Source organism: Dasypus novemcinctus, chromosome 13 (genome assembly GCF_030445035.2).
Source record: "Dasypus novemcinctus isolate mDasNov1 chromosome 13, mDasNov1.1.hap2, whole genome shotgun sequence".
NCBI classification, from domain to species: Eukaryota; Metazoa; Chordata; class Mammalia; order Cingulata; family Dasypodidae; genus Dasypus; species Dasypus novemcinctus.
The window spans coordinates 80724301-80740825 of NC_080685.1; the positions used below are offsets into that span (position 1 = coordinate 80724301).

The 16525-nt window shown below is 35.9% G+C and overlaps 1 protein-coding gene across 2 annotated transcripts in view; it reads left to right on the forward strand.

Annotated features, from left to right (window-relative positions):
- Nucleotides 1–1030: 1030 nt before the first annotated feature.
- LOC101431379 (complement factor H-like) overlaps nucleotides 1031–16525 on the forward strand; it is a 74178-nt gene continuing 58683 nt past the window's right edge. For both annotated transcript variants that reach the window (XM_004476364.5, XM_058274907.2), the window contains exons 1-4: nucleotides 1031–1184; nucleotides 6725–6898; nucleotides 9661–9855; nucleotides 11040–11216. In XM_004476364.5, the coding sequence (XP_004476421.3) occupies nucleotides 1127–1184; nucleotides 6725–6898; nucleotides 9661–9855; nucleotides 11040–11216 (604 nt within the window). In that variant the 5' untranslated portion in view covers nucleotides 1031–1126. The remainder of the gene's footprint in view (nucleotides 1185–6724; nucleotides 6899–9660; nucleotides 9856–11039; nucleotides 11217–16525) is intronic.

Consider the following 16525-nt stretch of genomic DNA (forward strand, 5'->3'; position numbering starts at 1 on the left):
ATTCTTTCAAGAACTGAGCACTTAACAATTTCTGCTTGCTTTTGCTCACTCAAACAACTAATTTTTATATTTCAGACTGAATTTATAATTATTTGTAAGGGGTTATCCTTATATAAACTAATGTGCTATTGCAGAATGTGTTTTTGATTAATGAAAGACTTAAAATTACTGTACTTATAGCATTAAAATAAACAAATGATTAAGAAAGTTATATAAATAATTTTGAATGCAATAACTCCTTTACTTTGGACACTGATTTGCTTTTTCCTCTTTTATAGGAATATTGTATTTCCTATTGTATTAACTATGTTTGTTAGAAGTTCTTTTATAACTATGTTTTATATAGTTATATAAAAAAGAAGTTCTTTTTTAACTATGTTTGTTAGAAGTTCTTTTATAGTGAAGAATGAAATCTTCAGACATAACAAATATACTTGAGCACACAAAAAAAATGTATATAAAAAAGATAAAGAAAAACCCAATAAGAGAGAAGAAAATATCTTTGAAGAAAATGAGGCTTTGGTGAAATTATTCCAACAGAAAAAATTCCTTTTATGAATCAGAAGAGATTGTGCCCTAAAAAGAAGGTGCTTCAAAGCTCAGTCATTAATATCAGTTTTAGGAATTCAGATGCTTCCCTACGTTCATGAAAATATAGGTGTTTAGCTAGGTTCCAATATACTGGCTGATTTACAGAGATCCCAAAGTAAGGATTTAGGTAACAGTGAGTAATGCATTAAGAAACGTATAGTGAAATGGGCAGTTACTCAATACGAATCAACTGGTTGGGAAAGGACCTCACATATTTTCAGAAAGTTTTGTTTAAAATGAAAACTTTATAATTCTTTGGTACTAAATCCATTCCTGTTCCCACAGGAAGTTGTGCACAACATGTCAGCTGTCAGGTAATAAACTCAACAAATTATAATGCAACCACTGAAAAGGATCAATTAGTGATTTTGCAAAAATCTTTGAACTTTGATATTTTCTAAATGACGTCAACCAGCTATCTGCTTAAAGTGCTCTTAAATTCAGAGCCGCACTTGAAAACTGCTACTGAAGCAGAGTGGAAATAAATAGTGCAACCTGGAATATATGAATTTATACAGCATCAGGAATATCTAAAATGCTGCTCCTTGTCAATGTCATTTTCAACTTGTGGGTTTCCTCTGCCGAGGGACAAGGTACTGTGACAAGACATCTGAATACTCAGTTTCTCTATTAAATGTAGCTTTATGTCATATCTAGTTTCATGTATCTATAGTTATGGTAAATTAACTGGTAAGAATATTCTGTATTGAATGATTGTAATAACGTGTATTTTTATGGAAAAATTATCTCCTTCACTAAGGGGAAATTAAATAATATTTTCTTTGTTTTCTGGGTTCTAAAGTAGGAAAAGCCCTTCAATGTTGACAATGGAGACATGTATATATGCTTAAGATATCCAGAAATCACATCATATGAAAAATTAGATTCTGAAGCCAAAATTTTATGAAATTCTCATTTGTGTTATAAAAATACTAATCAGACTGTAAGACACTTTCCAAATCTTAATTGTGGTGATGTTTTCATGGTTATCTTTATCAATTATCAAATTGTACATTTTAAATTTGTACATTTTATTGTGTCACTAATAAATTTATTGTAATTTATGAAAATCCTTATCAGTTAAATATTTCAACAAAATTAGAAGTGTGCAGAAAAGGAATATCTTTTTTAACAAAGGGTTGGATGTATTCTCAATTTACAATGTTATGCCAATAAGCTTTTGTTTAATTCTCTGAGCTCTTTAGTAAATATAGAAGCAAAATAAATTTTATTAACTTCTATTACTAAAAATAATACATTCCTCATTATATTCATTTAAAAGCCTGCCTTTAAAAATAATCCAGTACTCTCATATGCAAAGTTCTTGTAAATTAAGACCCACTTGGAAAGATCCCTTTTAACTCTCTAACCCAGATATTTTATTTTAATTTTTCTCCTTGATTTTTTAACATGGAACAAAATTTTTAATTTGTGTCTGAGCTTCACTCAATATAATGTCCTCTAGTTTCATCCATGTTGTCATATGTTTCAAGACTTCATTTCTTCTTAGCTTCATAATATTCTATCATGTGTGTACTCCACAAATTGTACATTAATTGGTTGATGGACAGCTGGATTGTTTCCAACTTTTTGCTATTGTGAATAACACTGCTATGAACTTCGATGTGCAGATATCTATTCGTGTCACTGCTCTCAGATTTTCTGGCCATATATAAAGAGATGGTATTGCCAGTTCACATGGCAAATCTATATTCATCTTCTTTAAGAAATGCCAAACAATTCCTCCTCAATTCCTCTATGTACTAGCTACATTCCCATCAAGAGTGATAAAACATTTCTACCTCTCCACATTCTCTCCAACATTTACAGTTTTCTGAATTTTGTTTTTAAGATTTATTTTATTTGCTTATTTCTTCCCATACCCATGTTATTTGTACTTGCTGTGTCTGTTTGTCTGCCTTGTTTCTTTAGGGGGCATCAGGAACTGAACCCGGGTGTCTAATTGCTTGAGCACCTCCATTCCCTGCTTTGTTGTGCCTCTCATTGCATTTTTATTCTTGTGTCTCTTGTTGAGTCATCTTGTTGCTTCAGCTTGCCACACCTGCCAGTTGTATCAGGCTCGCTGTCTTGCTCATCTTCTTTAGGAGGCACTGGGAAAGTCTGCTCCCTTCTTCGTTGAATCTCTTATTATGATTCTCTTCTTGTGTCTCTTGTTGCATCGGCTTGACTTGCCTGTCCATTGTGCCAGCTCACTGTCTTCTTTAGGAGGCACTGGGAACTCAACCAGGGACCTCCCATGTGGTAGGTGGAAGCCCAATTGCTTGAGCCACATCAGCTTCCCCCAAATATTTAATAGCGTTCAGTCTAATAGGTGTGCAATGATATCTTATGGTAGTCTTGATGAGCAATTCCATAGTAGCTAGTGATGTTGAATATTTTTCCATGTGTTTTTCACCATTTATATTTCTTCCTTGGAGAGTTGTCTTTTCAAGTCTTTTGCCCATGTTTAAATCAGATGCTTTGTCTTTTTATTGCTGAGTTGTATGATCTCCTTAAATATCACAGATATTAAACCCTTATCAGATATGTTCTTGTCCACTATTTTCTCTCCTTGAGTCAGCTGGCTTTTCACCCTTTGACACAGCCCTTCGACATGCAAAAGTATTCAATTTTGAGGAGGTCCTATTTATCTATTTTTTTCTCTTAATGCTCATGCTTTGCGTGTAAGGTTTAAGAAACTACCACCTACCACCAGAATATGAAGATGTTTTCCTACATTTTCTTCTTGGAGCTTTATGGTTGTTGTTTTTATATTTAAGTCCTTGATCCATTTCAAGTTAATTTTTGTATAAGCTGTGAGATGGTGTCTGATTTCTTTTCTTTTTTTTTTTTGCAAATGGTTGCCAGTTTTCCCAGCAAAATATTCATATGGTAAATAAGCATATGTAGGAATATTCAGCATATTCAGTGATTGGGGAAATATCAATCCAGACTACGAAAGGATACTATTTTCATAATCATTTCAGGCATGAAATTTTTATAAAACCTAATCCAATGCTCATAAAATAATCTCGGATTTTATAATTGTTTCATATTTGAATTAAGTTTCTATTTGATACCTGTCATTTTCATGTGATTTGCCTTGCTTATGCAAGTGGTATACAATCATATTGCCTTAGATTATCTAACATTTATAGTATTTGTAAGTGGAATCCATTTGATTCTGGTATTTGGTATTTTTTCCCCTTTTGTAGTGAGGAACAATTAATATGCAATAAATGTACACATCTTTATTGTTCCATTTGATGTGGTCTAACACTTTTATGCACCCAGGGGAACCAACGTACAAAGCAAGATATAGAATACTTTCATCATCCCAGAAACTTTCTTTTACTTCACCATCTGTCCATCCCTGAAAAAGGACAATATATTTAAGCTTCCTTCCATCTGGTCATAGATGACTAACTCTCCGATTTTTATATGAGGGTGAATTATGAAAACTTTCACGTCTTTGTTCAATTGGGGAAGGTCAAGGAGAACATATCATTTCTAGGATTAATTAAATATATCAAAACCTAAAAAGTAAGAGTCACTTTTGTTCCATTAGCTTTTTATTCCTATAAAGAGTACGTTTTCTATTGGTTCAATTCATATTGTACCAAACTTGAATTGTTATTATTACTTCAAAATCCGATTTGATTTTTCTAATAGAAGAAAAAATATGGCCCTACACATTTGGACAATCTCTAAGATAATGTTTTGAATTGAGGCACATGCCCTTGGCAATGTTTACCACCAACATTTTATTAAAAAAGCAGCTAAGGAGATAAAGGAATTAAATTTTATCAAGGGATTTACATTGAGTGCTTGCATGTGATTAATAGAAGGCAATCTACACTTCATTAATTGATCATAAATTTTTCTATATCATTTTGTGGGTCTCTCAGGTAAACTCTTATTATTTATATCTTATAGCTTTGAATCCAAGGCTGATTTTAAGTTCAGCTATATAATTAAGCAAGATATAAATAACTTTATGCAATTAGACTGGAACGGGTATATGAAAATATAATAGAAATAGTAAATGAAATGAAAACTATACAAATGAACACATTTGATGTTCATTTGAGATATGTCATTCTTGGCAACACACACTTAAATGTATTTTATTTAAAAATTCTGTTTTGGTATTCATATATTATTTCTTATATTACCACTAATATAGCTATATGACTCGTTGGTAATACAGACATATGAAAAATAGAGTATGAATTTAAGACTAATTGAAAGAGTGTTGCGATACCTCTAGGACCTAATTATGCACAGTGACAGTTGGGTATGGAGATGAGGAGATACATAAGTGATAATTAAATGAGAACTTTATGGGGTATGATATCAAACAATGTTAGCATGTTGATGAGGGAAGCATGTGCAATAAATTTCCAGACTTTTGTCATGGGATTCTTGAGTCACACATTAAATGTTGAACACAGGAGGGAGGGTGTGTTGGAGACACGGATGCTGTAAGAGTCTGGTATATAAAAAGTCAAATTTGCATATGAATAATACATATGAACTTGAGCTGGGTGACACGAGAGATAGACATTTAGATTTGGATTCCACCAACGAAATTATCAGCATAATGGTGGGAGCTTTTTGTCATGGAAGTGTCTGGAATGACACAGAGCATATGAAGAGAAAAAATATAATCAAGGACAAATATGAAAACCAACCTGGAAAGCAGAAGTGGTCATTCATATAACACCTATAGGATCTTGAGCAAAAATGATTCTGAGGTGGTGACTGATGGCTATAAGCATGAATGTGAAAATCTGGGGGAAGGTGGGCATCATTTAAGGCAAGGAATAGAAAGTGCAAGTGATAAGAATAAGCTTGGTGTGTTTGGAGACAGACAGAAGCCCCATGTGTTCAAAGTAGGCAATTCAAAGTAGACTCAAAAACAAATTTTTGTATACTAAACACTCTTTCTATTGTTTTGATGTTCTAATATATATATATGAATGTATGAGTAATAAGACAAAATGACACAATTCTTCCAAATATCGGAATTAAAAGATTGTGTATGAGTAATATCATCTAAAACCGTATTTAGTTACCTATTGTTTTATAAAATTGTTCCTTAAAATAAAGAGGCTTAAAATAACAAAACTTTATTATCCCACAGTTGCTATGGGTCAGGAATCTGAGGGTGATTGAGCTGGGTTTTTCAGAGTCAGGTTCTCTCCTTGTGGCTGCAGTTGGAACGTTGGTCCAGGCTGGAGTCATCAAATATCATGATCTGCCTGGAGGGTCCCCTTCCAAAATGCTTCTCTCCTATAGCCCTAGGCAGGAGGTCTCAATTCTATATCACATGGCTATCTAAACAGGTTGCCCGAATTGCAGCTAACTTTTCCAGAGCTATTGATCCCAGAGAAGAGTAAGACTGTACATTTTTTGCCCAAACACTACCACTTCAGTCATATCTTTTTAAAAATTTGTCACTAAATCTAGCACACACTAAAACGGATGGAAGGAAGCAGATTTGCCTCAACTGATAGAATGTCCACCTAGGAAATGGAGGTCCAGGGTTCAAACCCAGGCCCTCCTGATCCATGTGGTGTTCTGGCCAACGCACAGTTCTGATGCACACAAGGGGTGTTGTGCCACGCAGGCGTGTTCCGAGTAGGGAGCCCCACGTGGAAGGAATGTGCCCCAGAAGGAGAGCCATCCCACACGAAAAAAGTGCAGTCTCCCAGGAGTGGCTCTGCACACACACAGAACTGCTGCAGCAAGAAGACGAAACAAAAAGAGACACAGATTCCTGGTGCTGCTGAAAAATATTCAAACAGACACAGAAGAACACATAGTAAATGGACACAGTGAGCAGAAAAGGGGGGTGTGGGATGGAAGAGAAATAAATAAATCTTAAAAAAATAAAATAAAATAAAATGGATGAGAATTAGGCTCCACTTTTGGGAGGGAGGATTGTTGAAGAAGTTGCGTGCTTTTCTAAAAATATTTTGTGTAGCAAAATGGCTCACAATTCAACAGATATATATGTCAGTATTTGCTGTGCTAAAGACAAATAACATGCACATTTTGTTTTCTTGTACTTGAATATTTTAAATGGGTAGTGATTTCTTCCTTATCTGTACATCCTATTTCTTTTCAGAGGTAACATGTGATCCTCCCTATATTGCCAATGGCTTCTACAGCCCTCAAAGGATTAAACACAGAAGTGAAGATAAAATCACCTACACTTGTAAAGAAGGATATTATACTTCATCCCAGGGAAATACGGCAAAATGTACTGGTAGTGGCTGGGTACCAGTTCCAAGATGTAGTTGTAAGTTCCATTCATGTATTTACCTACTTTTTAATTCTGAAATAACTTTCCCTTAAATGCAAAAATATGTTTATTGTTGTATATGTAAAATAGAGCCTTTGTAGCCATTCTCTTCTTTTCCAAGTAGGCAATTCTAAGCAGGCTTGAAATCAACTTTTATAAACAGAACAATCTTAATTGTTTTGATACCAGATATATATGTGTGTGCATGAATATATACTCCTCTTTTTTTTTTTAAGATTTATTTAATTATTTAATTCTCTCCCTCCCCCCACCCCCACCCTGGTTGTTTGTTCTCTGTGTCTATTTTGCTGTGTCTTCTTTGTCCGCTTCTGTTGTTGTCAGCGGCATGGGAATCTGTGTTTCTTTTTGTTGCATCATCTTGTTGTGTCAGGTCTCCATGTGTGCGGCACCATTCCTGGGCAGGCTGCACTTTATTTCACGCTGGGTGGTTCTCCTTACGGGGGGCACTCCTTGCGCGTGGGGCTCCCCTACGCCGGGGACACCCCTGCGTGGCAGGGCACTCCTTGCGCACATCAGCACTGCGCATGGGCCAGCTGCACACGGGTCAAGGAGGCTCTGGGTTTGAACCGCGGACCTACCATGTGGTTGACAGATGCCCTAACCACTGGGCCAAGTCCGCCGCCCTACTACTTTAAATGATACAATTCTCCAAATATCTGAATTATAAAATTGGGTAAGAATACTACCATCTAACACCTAGCATATTAATTATTTATTGCTATGTAACAAGTTTTTCCAGAACCAAGTGGCTTAAAACAACAAACCTTTATGATCTCACAGTTTCTATGGATCAGGCACCTCAGGGTGATTTTGCTGCGTGTCCAGAATCAAGCTCTCCTCACGTGGCTGTAGTCAGAATGTTGGTCAAGGCTGCTGTCATCCACTGGTTTGACTGGCCTTCACTCTGTTTTCTGGCCTGGGCTATTACTCATTGCTATTGCCAAATAGTTTAATGGTTTAGAGGGAAAGCAGAACAAATTCACAATTGGAATTTACAGGTGATGAGAGTGAATCTGCAATGGACAGATTCATGCATCAAAGAGAATACTATGTAGTAGGAATCAACTGAGCTAACACAGACTAATTAGCAACATCTATGAATTAGTCAATATTTTAATCAATTTGTAGACCGGTTTGAGTCAACAATGTGATAGAACCACCATAACTTCTGAAAAAAAAAAACACAACCTGCATTGATAGAATTGTAGGAGGTGAAAGAAGCCTGTTCTTAGTCGTGCAGATCTCAATGCTGATAGATAACAGTTGTAACATTATATTTACTTCATCATATCACCTTGAAAAGAGATAAGATAAAGGTAGACTTATATGCTCATATCACAGAGAATAGTGAAGAAGGACAGGGATATGAAAAAAATGATATTTCATTATGTCTCTGGTGGAAAAAAACTAGCAGATCACATATAAGAAATGAGATGAAGATGAGCATTTTAGTCTGTAGCATATTGTAAGCTATAAAAAAAAAGTGTGAAAAATGTATTCACTATGAAAGAAATGGACTGTAGGCCAAGATTCTATCACTAGAGAAGGTATCATTTACAAACCGTGGATAAAGACAGACATTTAGAATAAACAAGAATTCAAAAAGTATTATCCTATAACACATTGGAAGAAATTATGTGAGAAAATTTGTAATGAAACAAAAAAGAAAGTAGATCAGTGAGCACATGATAGGAAGTTGAAGATGGTAAGGAATTGATGCTGGATATTGAGCATGTGTGTACTGGATTTTATTTTAACTTGTTACATGAGATTTTTTCAAATAGGAGAATCATATTTCAGAGAAAAAAACTAATACTAGTCACAATTAAAAATAATCAACTATTTCTAAACATCCCAAGAAAAGTGCAAAATTTCTGAACGAATAAGCTATAAACCTGTCAATATACAATATAACTCCTAAATATACCAGTCAAAACTGTTCCAAGAAATTTAATAAAGAACAATTACATTGTACCTCATTGAAATAATAAATATGGTTTAGGACACACTAAAAAGCATTTCATTCTCCAACTAAAATAAGAAGTAAATCAGTTTACCATAATCATAATTTTTTGGTTATTAAGAAATATTCTTCGTCTACTTTTCCTGCTTAAAAAATGAGTAAAGGGAAACTCACTTGAATGAACGTGTGTGAGAGATAAATAAGAGTTTTTTCTATGTGATATAACCGAAGGAAAAATTTTTCTGTTTCTCTTATATTACCTAAAACGCTCCAAAAAAAAAAGAAGAATTAACTAATGAATGTTATTAAAATACAACATGCATGATATCCCCTAAATGTGAGTTAATCTTGAAGGAAAATGAAGCCCTCTGAATTCTTCTGAGGATAAAGAAGAAAGAAGAGAAAAATCAGGTTACTAAGGGGTGAAATCCGTACCTGCATCCTTCAGCCAGGATACCGAATTATCACACAGGGCAAGGGATACCTGTACTGAAGGAAAATACATTAATTAGGTCTGTGCAGGTTTCTTCTTAGAGAGTCTTCATTCAAGTTTATACCTCATGTGACCCAGATGATGAAATATCATTTTCATTAGCAATGATTTCCTCAATACACCAGGGATCATAATTCTCTATGTTGCCTTGTCCTATAGTCTGTAATGCAAGGAAAGCAATTATGATAAAAATAGACTATATTTCATTAAAGAAAACTTAATATCCAATTGAATGTTTTTTAAGATAAAATATTTATACTGTTTTGTATTTTTTATTCCAAGTGAAGCCTTGTGATTTTCCAAATATAAAACATGGATATCTATATGCAGAAAATTATTATAGACCGCACTTCCCAGCACCTATAGGAAAATCTTTCTATTACTACTGTCATGATAATTTTGTGACTCCTACGGAACATAGTGGTGGTTACATGAAATGCACACAAGGAGGATGGTCACCAGCAGTACCATGCCTAAGTAAGTCAATGTCTTTAAAATTATACATGTATACATCTTTCAGTGATAGCGAGAAAAGAGCACAGCATGATTCCAATCAAGAATTGTCCTGGGAAGCAGATGTGGCTCAAGTGATAGGACCTCGGCCTCCCATATTGGAGGACCCAGGTGCAATCCCTGGGGCCTCCTGGTGAAAAAGAAGAAGTGAACCCATTCCTGCATGGCAAACCAGTTCACGCCCAGCGAGCCAGTGCCCATGCAAGTGAGTCACCCAGCAAGATGATGATACAACAAAAGGGAGAGGAAGGGGAGAGTCAAGGTGAAGCACAGCAGAGACCAGGGACTGAGGTGGCATAATTAACAGAGATCCTCTCTCCATATCAGAGGTCCCCAGGATCAAATTCCTGTGAATCCTAAAGGAGAAAGACGAGAAGACAAAAGGAGAATTAGATACAGAAGATCACACAGAGAATGGACACAGACAGCAAAAACAGAAGGGTGGGGGAAGAGGAGAGGGAGAAAAATAAAAAAAAAGAATTGTCCAAAATACAGGGCCGTGGAAAGAATGATGCTGGCCAAAAGGACCAAGTGGATCTGTTCTTTTTTAAGGTGCTGTTCAAGACTTGCAAATGAGAAGTAAAGATGGGATGATTATAAGGGTAAAGCTTAAGCTACATTTTAACATATTTTAATTATAAAATCCAAAAATAATAATAATGAGTATTGTCTGTTCTTTTTTTTAAACAAGCCTTAGGTCGAAGCTGAAATTTCCCCTTAATGTGTACATCATTTGTGGATGCTTATGCATTTTCATTTAATCAATATAAATGGAACTGTTTAATATTTTTATGGGAGAATTTGTATGTAGGTTTACAATATAATCGTGCAGAAAATACAGAGTTCCCATAAATCTCCCTAACTCCCAATTTTCATATTATAAACACTGTCTAGTGAGGTAGTTTTGTTACAATTGATGAACGAATCTTACTATTATAGTACTATTCTCCACAGTCCACAGCTTACATCATGTTTCACTCTTCATGTTGTCTAGCCCTGCCATTTTGTTTAAAAAATTAAACAATAGAACACATATTCAACCTAAAATTTCCACTTTATGTTTATTATTATTATGCATCTTTATAATTTACTATTTTCAGCAAAACTATGTTTGCTATTGATCCATTTATTTTTCTTATGGTTCGTAGGACAGTGCTATTTCTATTCTGTGGAAAATGGACATTCTTCAAATAGACGAAACACATATGTAGAAGGTCAATCTGTAAACATTGTGTGCAAACCTGGCTACAGTCTTCCAAATGATGAGAGCAAAATTACATGTACAGAGCAGGGCTGGTCCCCTCCTCCCAGGTGCATCCGTGTCAGTAAGTAAACTGGTCTGAGATCTCAAGATGTTTACGCTTTTATAAGACTCATATATATTTACTGTAGCAACATGCATAGATTGACTTCTACCTGTCTTGCCAGTTGAACATATTTAGTTTTTCCATGTGCATGAATGTATATACAATTTCTTCACAAATACAGATAAAGAACTCCTCATATCTGTAGGTTTTTGTCAAGAAAACCAAAAAAGAAATTTGAAAACAATATTTGTTGGCTAAGTCATATGAAATATTTACACTAAGATCTCCTAATCAGAAATATCATAATAGATATGCTAACCTACATTCATATTAACAGTCAATTGTTGCTCTTCATCCTTATTAATGATTAGTGATATTACATTTTAGTATTTATACTTTCAGTGGTTGAAAATTATCATAGCATTATACTTTCAATTTGAATTCATTTTTATTAACTGAATTAAGCATATACTCATGGTTTTTTATTATTACATTTTCTAATCTATGAAATGCATATTGATGGTTCTCTTAATTATTGCACACTTTTGCACTGAGTGTTTGGAGTGTTTTAGACAAGATTCTATAATTTACAAAGCATGTATTATTGGCTGGTTATTACATGAATATAATTTTAGTATATATTCCCAAACCAAAAATGTGTACTTCCCCATGATGATATCTTAAGGGTTTTAGTTACTCTGAAATATACTTAGGGTAGAGTATGCCAAAGATCTTCCCAGAGGTGCCCTGGTTTAGCACAGAGGCTGTCAATCATAGATGTCTAAGCCCACCATGATGCTCCAATATTGATAATGTTTATAGTTTGACAAGGGTTCTTTTCCTTGAATATTGCCCTTCATCACAAATATGTGGTCTAGGACAGGGCCAGGCAGTAAATAAATTGTTATGAAAAAGGCCAGATAGTAAATAAATATGGCTTTTTTGTTTCATATAATATAGAACAGGAGACAGTTTATAAGACTCACTCATCCGCAGTGTAAGAAAGAGGTAGAAACTGTTAATTCAAACTTAGGCACCTGAGAAGAAATATCTATCCATGATGCCCACAGGAATTTGGTCATGAGTATTATTTATGGTGTCAACTTTGGAATTGTTCCTTCCTCTGTATTTGAAAATGCATTCCAGTGTCCAGGTCTACAGAATCCCTAAGAATTAGAAAAATTTTCAGAAGTAGCAAAGAATTTTATTTAATTTTCTATATTAAATCCCATGCCTTTTCCCTGTCTTCCACACAAAATCTCAACAATTTATCCAAAAGTGATCCATGTGTAAATTCATCCAGTCATATAAGACATTCTCTGAGTCTTTTCTCACCACACCCTACTCAGTTTACTAAGTAGGCATTTCCTTTGCTCATTCCAGTTTCAATCAATCCACTACTTTTATGGGTGATAAGGTAGAAATTTTGTATATTGTGTATAATGCTTCTTCTTAGCCCATTGTTGCACTGTACCTGTAGTAAAGTAGACTCTCCTTGATCAAATGATACATAGTTGGGAGAAACAAACTGCAGTATTTCTGCTCTATACCTCAAATACTCTTAGAGACATTTGCTTCAGTTGCTCAATAAGAAAATTAAGATTCAGTACATGTAGTATATATTCTTGTCAAGATCTTTGGGATCTCCATGGGAATTGGGAAGGAAGCTAAGAAAATCCATTTGTGAGCAGTGGGCTGCCCCTGTCCTTTTGGTATGTGGCCCATAGTTTCTTTTAGCGTCTAATAATCCCTTTGCATATTTTCTTTTTCCCTGGGTGGATTTTTGAAGAGAGGCTATTGACATCCCGTGATGTGTTAAGCAATTGCTCTAAAAACAAAACAAGCAATCAAATGTTGTGCCTCCTGCTTTGATTTTGGAGCCCCCTGTGCCTGTGGATCAGCACAGGACTTTCCTGAGTAAGCATAATGACTTGAACATGCAGATGGCTTTCTAAATTCCCTTGTGTATTAGTCTGCCAAAGGGGTGCCAATGTAAGGTACCAGAAATCTGTTGGCTTTTATAAAGGGCATTTATTTGGAATAAAAACTCACAGTAACAAGGCTGAAAAAGTCTAGGTCAAGGCACCATAGAGGTGATTTCTCACTAAAGTCAGTTGTCACCTGTTGAAGCAAAATGGCCACCTGTCTCTGGTTGGTCTCTGCCTTCCCCTCCTGCTCTTCTTTTCTTCTTGAGCTGAGTGGGCCCAGCCTCTTGAGGCTTCGTGCTTAAGTAAGTGATATGGCACTCCTCTCTCTTCTGGAGTAAAGGTTTGTTTCTTTCCGGGCATCCTACATCAGCCTAGGTTTGTCTTCTCTTGTCTCAATCTCAGCTGTAAAATATCAGGCAGATTGGTTTTTCTTTCCCAGGGGCCTCCGCTATTTGAGCTGTCTTCTTTCTGTGACATGGCAGGATAAGAAATGACAGAGCTCTCCCTTCCTGTGTCCTTGTGACTGTTCTTTTATATCAGAGCCAGCAAGGAGGCTGGGACCACTCTGATTAAAGCCCTCCGACATAGTCGAATCAGAAGCCCTAATCTTAATCGGTAATCTAGTCAAAAAAGCTCAGCTGAATTTAACGCAATCTATTCTTAGAGGAAGGGATTAGTTTACAAGCATAATTTTTTTTTTTTGATTCATAAAATAATCTCAAAGAGGCACACATGGTATATGAGGCACCTTTGAATGCATTAATTTCCAAAAGAATTCTCTTCCTATGTTTTCATTCCAGGATTTCAGTATTTTACTGTAAGATTTAACTGTAATCTTTGAGTCTAAGAGCTGCAAATTGTCCAGTTCCCCTATATGAATGGGTGTACACTTGGATGTACACTTTCCAGTACCATCATCCATTTATTTCTTGTTGACTGAGTTTTGCAGCTTTAAATGTGTCAATTCAGCTATCTGGTGAATGTGTCCATATACACAGTCATAGCAGTCATTTATTATCTCTTTAATATCTGTAATAATATAGTAATATCATCTCTTTCATTGTTTATATTGACTCTTATGTTCTCTTCATTTTACTGATCAGTCTCTATAAAGACTTCTGGTTTTATTGACTGTCTAAAAGAACCAGCATTTGGTTTCATGGATTTTCTCTAATTTTTTCTATTTCTACCTTTTTATGTTCTACCTTAACTCTTATTCCTCCCTTTCTTTTTCTTGCTTTGAGTCCAATATCCTCTATATTTTCTAATGCTTAAAGTTGAATCTGAAATCATTAATTTGAAACATTTGTGCTTTTGTAATATGGGTGTTCAGTGTGAGAACTTTCTTTGAAAGCACTGTTAGTGGCATCCCAGAAATTTTAATATGTTGTACGTTTCTATTCTTTCTGATAAATATACTTTTCTATTCATTTTAACTCTTTTCCCTTAGCCTTATTTTGAAATGTCTTTCTCAGTTTCCAAATGTTTGTGGCTTTTAAAGAGATACTATTATTGATTTCTAATTAACTCTATCAGAGATTATATTTTGTACATCATGAATCCTTTTATTTTATTTTTTCTTCTTTATTTTTTTTAAATGTTACATTTAAAAAATATGAGGTTCCCATATACCCCCTATCCCCCTTACCCCACTGCTCCCACATCAATAACCTCTTTCATCATTGTGGCACCTTCATTGCATTTGGTGAATACATTTTGGAGCACTGCTGTACCACATTGATAATGGTTTAAATTGTAATTTACACTCTCCCCCAGTCCACCCAGTGGACCATGGAAGGACATACAATGTCTAGCATCTGTCCCTGCAGTACCACCCAGGACAACTCCGAGTCCTGAAAATGCCCCCACATCATATCTCTTCTTCCCTCTCCCTACCCTCAGCACCTACTGTGGCCACTTCTCCACTTCAATGCTACAATTTCTTCCATTACTAAACACAATAGTTCCATAATAGAATATCAGAAAGTCCACTCTAGTCCATACTCTTTTCCTCTAGCCTGTAGAACCCTGGATGGTTCTGTTCAGTTCCCCTCTATATCAAGATGAGGTTTAGATTCCACATGGATGATGGATGCAATTCTGCTGTTTGAAGTTGTAGGCACTCTTGGCTCCCTGGTGTGGTGGTTGACCTCCTTCACCTCCCTGTTAGCTGACCAGGGTAAGTCCGATAAACCAGAGGGTAGCAGTTGCAAGTCTGCTGAGGCTCAGGGCCTGGCTGTCACATGGACAGTCCAGAGATTCAGATCACCTGAGTATACACCAACCCCAGCGCCAACCACAGGTCCGGTGAAAGTAACAGAAGAGGCATGTATAGACAAGTCATATCTGAGTCAAACTCCATCACACTCAGGAACACGAACTTCAAAGTAGGACCGACTGACATGGCTCTGAACTCCAGAGCCATCTGCCATGACCATAGAACCTGTGGGTCTCTGTAGCCATCAGGAGAACCAGTACCTGGGTTTCTATCTACTTTGGCTGTCTCTGGGACCCTGCTGAGGCATGCATAAGCATTACCCTTCTGATAACCTCCTGACTCTTTTTTGGAGACTTATAGCCAAATAAACTCATTTGTACTTTCCATTTCTCCCTTTTATCAAAAGTCATAAAGATATTACCAGATATTACATGTAGGCTGAGATATTCTGCTGGTCTGAGTTGATTCTTTTATTCAAGATGTTTTTCTAGTCACATCACCAACTGGTGCTTGGTAGTAATCCCTCAGCTCCAGGGAGGCTCATTTCTGGAAGTCATGTCGCATGCTGGGGGGGAGGTAATGCATTTACATGCTGAGTTTGGCTTAGAGAGTGGCCACATTTGAGCAACATGGAGGCTTTCAGGAGGTAACTCTTAGGCACCCTGCAGCTTTAGGCCTGGGTCATATTTCAAGCACACGGGCTCATAATCATAGCCATCTGTATCAAGAGCTCATTGTTGGTCCATCCATCTTTATTGGTCTTTGCCACTGCACTTGGGGGATTGTTGCTATTCCATTGGGGAATGTGATAGGGTTCCCCTGGCTAGGAACTCAGCACTCCCTCAGTTGTCATTTTTAACTGAAACCACTGTGAAGATATCCAAACATTTTTATGTACCCTATATATATGCCTTGGGGAACTCCCTCCCAACCATGTGCCCCCTATCATTAACACCCCACACCAGTGTTCCTCCCCTGCCATAGTTGAAATTCTCTGTGGCCCAAAACTTCTTTAAAAATGAAGCGTAATATATTGCCAGGTTCCATTAATAGTAAAATGGAATATAGTGATGGGTTTAAAGGTTAGATATAGAATACATACTAATTTAGAAAAATAAAGTAAAAATAAATTGGAATATCAAAAAATGAAAAAATGAAAAAGCTTTGTTTTTGATGCTTTG